Source organism: Mus pahari, chromosome 14 (genome assembly GCF_900095145.1).
Source record: "Mus pahari chromosome 14, PAHARI_EIJ_v1.1, whole genome shotgun sequence".
Taxonomy (NCBI): domain Eukaryota; kingdom Metazoa; phylum Chordata; class Mammalia; order Rodentia; family Muridae; genus Mus; species Mus pahari.
The window spans coordinates 12,016,426-12,025,533 of NC_034603.1; the positions used below are offsets into that span (position 1 = coordinate 12,016,426).

The 9,108-nt window shown below is 47.4% G+C and overlaps 1 protein-coding gene across 1 annotated transcript in view; it reads left to right on the plus strand.

Moving 5' to 3' along the window:
- C1qtnf2 (C1q and TNF related 2) overlaps nucleotides 1-9,108 on the plus strand; it is an 18,568-nt gene that overhangs the window by 7,763 nt on the left and 1,697 nt on the right. Inside the window, exon 3 of the mRNA XM_021213517.2 lies at nucleotides 3,919-4,171. Within this exon, the coding sequence (XP_021069176.1) occupies nucleotides 3,919-4,171 (253 nt within the window). The remainder of the gene's footprint in view (nucleotides 1-3,918; nucleotides 4,172-9,108) is intronic.

Here is a 9,108-nt window from a genome sequence, read left to right on the forward strand (position 1 = left end):
TGTGTGTGTGTGTGTGTGTGTGTGTGTGTGTGTGTGTGTGTGTGTGTGTGATTTTATTTTATGTGCATTGCTGTTCTGCTTGCATGGTATATCTGTGTGAGGGTGTCAGACCCACAGGAACCGGAGTTACAGACAGCTATGAGCTATCATGTGGGTTCTGGAAATTGATCCCAGTTCCTCTAGAAGAGCAGCCGGTGCTCTTAACTACTGAGCCATCTCTCCAGCCCCCTTTACTGTGTGTTTTGAGACTGGGTCCCTTGTAGTCAAGGATGACCTTGAACTTGCTATACAGCTGAGGATGGCTTTGAACTCCTGATTCTTCTGTGTCCACCTGAGTCCTGTGATTACAGATGTGCACCTCCACACCCCAGAGGACAAGAGATTTTTTTTTCAAGTGTCTGATTACCAAAGTAAATATCACCTTGACATTTTCAGAGTTATGCAGGGCGCATGTGTATAAAACTGTAAAATAAAATACATCTCAAAGAATGTTATGTGCAGCTTTGGCGTGTGCTTCAAGGTCTCTTCTATAATCTGGGATGTTTGGAAGGAAGACATCTAAGCAATGTTGACAGCCTGGAAAGTGTTTGTATATCAGGGGCAGTCAACGCCAAGTTCAAACATAACTCATGCTACTAACATGAGCAAATTGCCTCTCTGGGTATGTGGGAGGAAGGTGCAGAAGGGAAATAGGTAATGTGGGATAAGAATGGTCTGGAGGCATGGCTGGCCATGGGTGAACCCTGCCCCCTGATGCTAATGACAGTGAATAAATAACTCCACCTCTTAGAGCTTCAGTTTCTTCCTTTAAAAACTTCTGTTTGTCTTCATTGGTTTACTGTACCCTTCCAATAACACAATGCAGGTAAAGAGCTCCATGCAGACCCTGGGTCATTGGGGTGCTTAATAATGTCACTTTGTCTCTGCCTCGGTTGTCATTGACACCCTCCCCAAGTCGGCTATACCTTTATGTAAAAGCCAGTGAGAGAGTTACCCGGTCTAGATGGGCTGGCGTCTGGCTCCCACCCCTTCCCCAGCTCTTCTCTCCAGGGCCATTATGTGGGGGGTGGTGTGAGCACGGGGCTCAAGGAGGAGCAGAGAGTTATTTGGAGTCTTGTTTTTCTTGGGAAGCAAGGAGACTTTTCTCTGCCTTCAGCTCTGGAAGCAAACTGAGTCCCCTGCTTTTCTTTCCAAAGCTATTCCTGGCTCCCGCTGCAGGAATGTCTCTGGGGCTGCAAGAACCTTCAGGCTCCAGCTTCAGAGAAAAAAATAAAAATAAAACATCTCCCTGTGTGTCTCAGAGCAGCCCACCCCTTAGGCTCTTGGGCCTGCCCCAGTCAGCTGTCGCTGAGAGCCACTGACCCCTCTCTGTCCAGAGAAGACGAGGCTGGAGAGAGCAAGTGTTCTCCCTCAGAGGGGCCGTGGCTGTACTTTGTAGAATAGAGGGGAACTCTGTGATAGATTAGCTGTCTCCCTGCTGTGACTTTAGCTGTTCTCTGGGTTCACATCTACCCCACCTCTTTCCTTCCTCCCTCCTTCCATCCCTCCCTTCTTCCCTCTCTTGCTAATACGGAATGTTTATAAGTCACAAACTTCCAGATCATTTCTAAACTGCTTGGAAAATTCACTTTCATTCTTAAGGCGTGCTTTAGCTCCTAACTGGACTAGGGAATGTTGTTCAATGGCAAAGCTCTTGTTTAGCATGCATGAGACCCAGGATTCAATCCCCAACTCAGGAAAAAAAAAAAAAAATCACACCGGCCCATTTCCCACAACTCTCATCTCACTGGGCAGAAAGAGGAAAGGGTGCAAGGGGCTTGAGGGGTACCTGGGCCAGTTTTCCAGAAGCATCTGTCACTGATGCAATACTAGCATGCATTATGCTGAGAAAGCCTGACACAAGGAATACGAAGTTGGCTTCCCTCTGTTCCTTTGTAAACCCACCAGTCAATGGCTGGAGCTCAAATCTAGCCCAAGAAACTTAGTGAGACAGTGTCTCAAAAGGAAAGGAAAGGAGGGAGCCGGGGATGCATCTTTAGTGGTAGACCGCTTGTCTGGTATGGGTGAAGCCCTAACCTGGACCAGGAGCTGAGGAGGGGCCAGCTTGTCCCCTGGGGAACAGCCAAAGACAGCTCAAAAGCCTGGGCAATTGTCAGCATCAAGACCGAAGCGGGCTGGGAAACAAAAGGGGTGGAGAAGGGGCGTGAAGGACTTAGGAAGAACCCTGAGCTCCAAAGCTTGAGCAATGTTCCCATCCTGCCTCCAGCTCCACACCAGCCAGGAACCCTTACCAGGACGCTAATAATGTGGTCAAAGGCTGTATGGGAGCCATGAAACCAGCCAGTCTTCATATTCATAATGGGAAGGGAGGCTAGAGATGGAAAAGCTCAGCTCCAGAGCTGGGTGGGTCAAATTGGGACTCAGATAACCATCAGCCCTGGCCCCATTACTACGAATGCAAATTATCCAGCCCTGTCCCTGAGCTACTTGTGCATAAATTTAGGGTTTGGGACTCAAGCATTCATATTTTAACAATCCCTCTCCCAATCTGATTGATAGATTCTCATGTAAAAACAACTGCTCTCTTCTAGCTCTTTGCTGTTTGAGCAGGAAAACTAGGAATCGGAGAGGAAAGGGGGGCTAGCCTGAGGTCACAAAGCAAATGACTACTGAGAGCCATCCACACAGCAAGAAGTTATGGCCGCTAAGTTTGCTCACCCTTCTAGCTCTCTGGGAAGAGAGGCTGTTGATGACCAAGCGCCCAAGATAGTCTGTTGCTTGCCTTAAGCAAGCCCCTGCTTTCTGCTCTAAGCCCTAGTTTGTGTATCTGCGAAGAGAAGGCGAGGAGGAAAGAATCTCCCACTGTGATCCACACTGATGATCAAACCTTAAGGATGGTCCAGTCTGGAGCAGTAGGGGGCGATCTTTGGAGCTGTGTGGCTTGGGTCAAACCCCAGCCTGCCATCTGCTAGCTATGTGACTTGGCCACCCCCATCACCTAGCCTTTCCAAGCCTCTTTTCTCCACGTGTGCCTATTCCACTAGGCCTCTGCACTGTGAGATGGAGCGTGGATTGACTGCCCTGTGTCCTGAGAGTGAGCCTGGGCACCAGAAGCATTTAGAGACTTCTGACCATGGCCACCTAGCAGTGTGGCTGCACCCTCATGTGGGATCACCACCCTCGTGTGGGATCACCATCCTCAGCCGCTGAATCCCCATCTCCCACACTTGCAGTCCCAAGTCCCTGTACGAAGCAGCCTAGCTACACTTCACAATCTGTAAAGTGTGTCTGTCCTTGTAACTGTCAGTTGCATATTCCACTGAAGCCACAGGTCAGGCACTAGTGCTGTGGAGGTTTGGGTGCAAATTCCTCCTGCATATCAGCCACTTGGATGAATAATGATAGCTTACTGGTGAATGGCTTGCCTCAGGATCCCTGCAAAGTATATCTGAGCACAGGATTCACCCATCCAAGTATGCCCTTAAGACGCAAGGGCACACTGTCTACGTCAGCAGTTCTCAGCCTTCCTATCCTGCGGCCCTTTAATACGACTCCTCACGCTGTGGTGACCCTCAACCATGAAATTCTTTTTACCGCTACTTCGTAACTGTAATTTTGCTACTATTATGAATCATAATGTAAATGCCCGTGTTTTCCAATAGTCTTAGGTGACCCCTGTGAAAGAGTCATGTGACTCCCAAAGGGGTGGTGAGCGCTTGAGAACCACTTGTCTGGATGGATATCTGTGATGGAGGAAAGGCAGACAGAAATGCAATTGCGTCCATGCCTCCTCCTTCCCCTCCTTCCCCTCCTCCCCTCCTCCTCCCTGCCCTCCCCCTCCTCCTCCTGATGCCTTAGGACTGGTCAGCAGTGTGTCAGCACCATGCCTGCTCTCACCTGCTCTTATGTCACCCACAGGTGACAACCATGATCTCCTGGGTACTCTTGGCCTGTGCCCTTCCGTGTGCTGCTGACCCAATGCTTGGTGCCTTTGCTCGAAGGGACTTCCAGAAGGGGGGTCCTCAACTAGTTTGCAGCCTGCCTGGTCCCCAAGGCCCACCTGGCCCTCCAGGAGCACCAGGATCCTCAGGAGTGGTGGGAAGAATGGGTTTTCCTGGGAAAGATGGCCAAGATGGCCAGGACGGAGACCGGGGGGACAGTGGAGAAGAAGGTAAGAGACCTGTACCTGCCCTCTTGTCGCATCCAGGGTTAACAGCATCTGTCATGGAAGGTGCTTTAGAGCTCGTAAAACCAGCTAGCGCTCATCACTACCTTTTAATAACCAATTGGAAGAGAACAGAGGAAGACTATCCATCTGCTGAGGTTTTACATCTCTGCACGGTGAGTTGATGCTAGCCTGTGAGCTGTTATTCAAAGCACTTGGCTTGCAGTTGACATCAGCCCAATTAACAGACCTGAATGAGATTACTTGACTCATGAAACCGTGAAGAAAAAGAGCTGACCCTGGGGTTTAATTCTTCTTGCTGAGGCTCTGCCTCTCCTTGTGTGTTGGTTTCATCTCCCTAAAAGCTGGATGCTCTGAAAGAGCAGTCAGATGCGTCCAGGTCTCCACCCCTACAGCTTCACCCATACCCATTTTTTTTTTAACCTTTTTTCAGGGAGATGTGGGGCCATCATTTGCCAAGGTTGTATCCTGGGCCAGACCTGGATGTTTTTGAGTGGGTAGTGGAAACGCTTAGTCATTGTATTTGACAGCCCCATGGGGATCAGGTAGACATGGAATAGACTAGATACTGTCTTTAGATTCCTTCCACTTAGACCTTCCCTTTCACCCCTGCTCTGTATGATATCAACATCCTCAAATGTACATCTGAAACGTAGGGAAATTATAGCAGTTTTCTGTTGGTAGTGCTTGGGATTAAACCAGGGACCTTGGGCAGGTCAAGTACACATCCCACCCTTTCAGCTTCATGATAGCTTTTACTTACATAGCATTTTAACCCTGACAAGGCATTTTGAATAAGTCATTCATCAAATTATTAATACCATTCTGGGAAAAACATGCCTTTATTATTCCAAGTTTCAAATGAGAAGATTAAGAGTCCAGGTGAGCCGGGCGTGGTGGTGCACGCCTTTAATCCCAGCACTCGGGAGGCAGAGGCAGGCGGATTTCTGAGTTCGAGGCCAGCCTGGTCTACAGAGTGAGTTCCAGGACAGCCAGGGCTACACAGAGAAACCCTGTCTTGAAAAACAAAAAAAAAAAAAAAAAAAAAAAAAAAAAAAAAAGAGTCCGGGTGACAAGGTTAAGAGAAGCTTGTCATAGCTGCAAGAATGTAAACTCAAAGAACAACCTGGGATATTAATTTTAAACAAGTAACTTAACCTCTTCTAACCGCAGCATCCTCATATCTGTAGCAGTGATACCAACAATGTATCAGAATATCTCAGCGGAGGTCCTGAAGTCAGTGTTACAATGTTACTCACCCCTAGCTGAACTTAGATTTACTGAATTTCGACTGACTTCAAACCCATGGTCTTTCCTATAGCACAAAGCCAACTCCTCCAAATGTACCTCTTCCTAGGGGAAGACCTCTGACAACATTGGAAATGCTTGAACCCGAGGAGGTCCTGCGGGGTGGTAGGCACTAGATGTCACTATCCCACGTTCTTTGACCCAGTGACATATTCAGGTCAAGCAGGGCCTCCCAGAGCCTTCCTGGAGATTCATTTGCCTGTGGATCCTGTGGGAGATGGTCTGTGGGTCAACCACTTTCCTTGATCAGGAACAAGAAGGGAACAGGTCTGGGATTCTTTGAGTCATCTCTTCTGCCAGAGGTCAAGTGACAGCTAAAGAAGGAAGTGTGGAGAGGTAGAAATGGAGCAGCATAGTATGTGTAACCCAATCAAATCCAGGTCACCTAGCAACAGAAGCAGGATGAGGTCCAGCCATGCCCCAAACCAACTAACATAAACCCATCTCTAGAAAGGTTTCTGGAAGAGAGGGAGAGGCAGTTGGTAACAAAGAAGGAGGCAGACCACCCAGTCGGAGGCAGGGGTTCCTACCCTTTCCTAACTGTATAGCTCAGAAAGACTGGCAAACCAAAGTGGGTTGTTTCCACACATGGGATTGTGATCACACATGTCTGTGTTCATATACATGTGAGCGCCCAACGAGGCCAGGCTGAAGCACTTGGAGGTGGAGTTAAAGGTGACTGTGAGCTGTCCAACGTGGGTGCTGGGAACGGAACGCTGGTCCTCTGCAAAGTGCTCTTCATGGCAGAGCCGTCTCCCCACTCCATAGTTTCCATTTTCGTCAATGACTTATCTAGTTTGTTTCCCTGCCCCCACCTTTGTCCTTTATCCCCTTTTGGTGCTAAGTATGTGCTCTACACCTGACCTAAATGCCCTACCTTTGTTAATTGATCGTACAAGTAAATGGTTTCATATATTAATTATACGAGTAAACACACCGTGTAGTTTTACATAACTACAGAAAAAGTTAGGAAGTGTGCACACCTATTTGATGCACAGTGGTCCTGTAGGAGGAATGGTGAGGGAAGGCTCCTCTGGTATTTGTGCCATTTGAATTTATCACCAGGACACGGTATCTGTACTACTTATATATACAGTTTGGAAATGGCTCCTTGCTGGAGCTATGTTTCTATGGCTAAGAACACTGGTTGCTCTTCAAGAGGATCCAGGTTTGATTCCCAGTGACCATCTGTAACTCCAGCTCCAGGAAATCCAATGCTTTTTCTAGCCTTAGGGACCAGGAACATGGGTGGCACACAGACATACATACAGGCAAAACACCCAGAAGCATAAAATAAAATTATTTGAAAATGGCTCCTGAAAATTAGATTTTCAATTTAAAAAATGCTATTTGGAAATATATTTCCCTGTTACTTAAATAAATGTTTAAATATATGACATTAAGCTCAAGACTATAATACAGTGTGTATTAAGGTCCTCTAGGGGAACAGAACCAATAGAATAAACATCCATTACTGTCTTAGTCGTTCTATAGCTGTAAAAAGTCACCACGACCAAATGTGCTGGATGGTCTTTTGTCATCTATAGTCATCTGAGAGCAGGGCGCCTCGAATAAGAAAATCCCTCAATAAGATTGCTCTGCAAGCAAGTCTGTAGGTCATTTTATTAATTACTGATTGATAGAGGAGAGCCAAGCCTATTGTGGATGGTACCATCCCTGGGCTGGTGGTCCTGGGTTCTATAAGAAAGCAAGCTGAAGGCTGAAGAGATGGTTCAGCGGTTAACAGCACTGGTTGCTCTTCTAGATGGACCTGGGTTCAATTCCCAGTACCCACATGGCAGCTCACAACTATATATAACTCCTGTTGACCCTCCTACAGACATGTAGTCAAATCACCAATGTACATAAAATAAAAATAAATAAAATGTTCTTAGAAAGAAAGGAGGAATGAAGGAAAGAGACAGAAACAAACAAACAAACAAACAAACAAACAAAGGAACAAAGGAACAAAGAGAAAGAAAGTCAGAGAGAGAGAGAGAGAGAGAGAGAGAGAGAGAGAGAGAGAGCGCAGGCTTAGCAAGCCATGGGGACTAAGTCAGAAAGCGGCATCTTCCATGGCCTCTGAATCAATTCCTGCCCTGTTTTTGAGTTCCAGTCCTGACTTCCTTCAATGATGAAAAGTGATGTGGAATTGTAAAACAAATAAACCCTTTGTCCTAGCATTAGAAACCCTAACTAAGATACCAAAGCAATTCTTATAAAAGAAAGCATTGAAGTGGGGGCTTGCTGGCAGTTTTAGAGTCTTAGTCCAGAGAGAGAGAGAGAGAGAGAGAGAGAGAGAGAGACTGGGAGTGAGCTTTAGAAACCTCAAAGCCCATCCCTAGTGACACCCCCCTAACCCTTAGTCTATGGGGGCCATTCTCATTCAAACCACCACGTTCCACTCTGTGGCCCCCACAGGAGGTTCGGAGCCAGATCCTAACACAAAATGCATTCAGTCCAACTTCAACAGTCCTCACTGTCTATCGGTCTTAAAACTGTTTAAAAGTCCGAAGTCTCCGGTGAGACTCAAGGCCATCTCTTTGTAACCTTGCAACCCCTGTAAAATCAAAATTTAAAAAAGCGGCCCACATACTTCCAGTCTACAGTGGCACACAGAATCTGCATGACCACTCCAAAAGGAAGGACGGGGAGGTTAGTGAGGAAATGCTGGGCCCAAGCAAGACTGGAAACCAGCAGGACAAACTTCAAATCCCACATCTCTATGTCTGATTACCAAAGTGCTCTTTGGAACCCGAACTCCTTCCAGCTTTGTCGGCTGCAACCACTACAAACAGAGTATGGATCGGGTCGTCCCAAAATGACCATCGGCATGGTGGGAAGGCCGATCCGTCCACGAAGCTGGACACCTCAGCATCCCCAATCTGATGGCGGCTGTGGCAGCAGCCTTTCCCAAAGATCTCTTTGTATCTGGGACACAGCCAAAAGGTGCTGTCCATTCTGGGACACCTTCTTCCTCATTCAGTTAATCCTTCCCTCACAGGCCTGCCCAGAGGCGCATCTCCTGGCTGATTCCTATACAATCAAATTGACAACCAAGGTTAGCCATCACGTAGTGAAATGCCAACATACTACATACATAAAAGAAACTAAGTACCTTGCCAAGGCATAAAATTCCTAAAATGTCTCCCCATCCTCCACATCGTTGCCCTGTGTCTGCCCATCTCAGATGTTCATTAGTCCCAGCGTCTCTCAGAAACAAGGCCTTCGATGGGCACTTGGCATGCCATTCAGACAAAGCATGGCCATGTTAAGATAGAGCACAACCTCCCCCCCTCCCATATATGTGACTCATACCAGAATCCCAGCATTCGAGAGTAAGGAAGGGGTCAGCAGGCTATAGCCCGCCTTGGCTTTGCAGCCTGTTCACACCAGCCCTAGGCTACATGAGACTGTTGTTGTTAAAGGATCAAGTATAAATGTTTCCAATACAATCATTGGCACAAAGAGGCTGTTTGTAGGAAAGTGTGTATTTTATGAAAACTCAGTATTAAAAGCCACAAAGTGGCCGGGCCTGGTGGCGCAGGCCTTTAATCCCAGCACTCGGGAGGCAGAGGCAGGCGGATTTCTGAGTTCGAGGCCAGCCTGGTCTA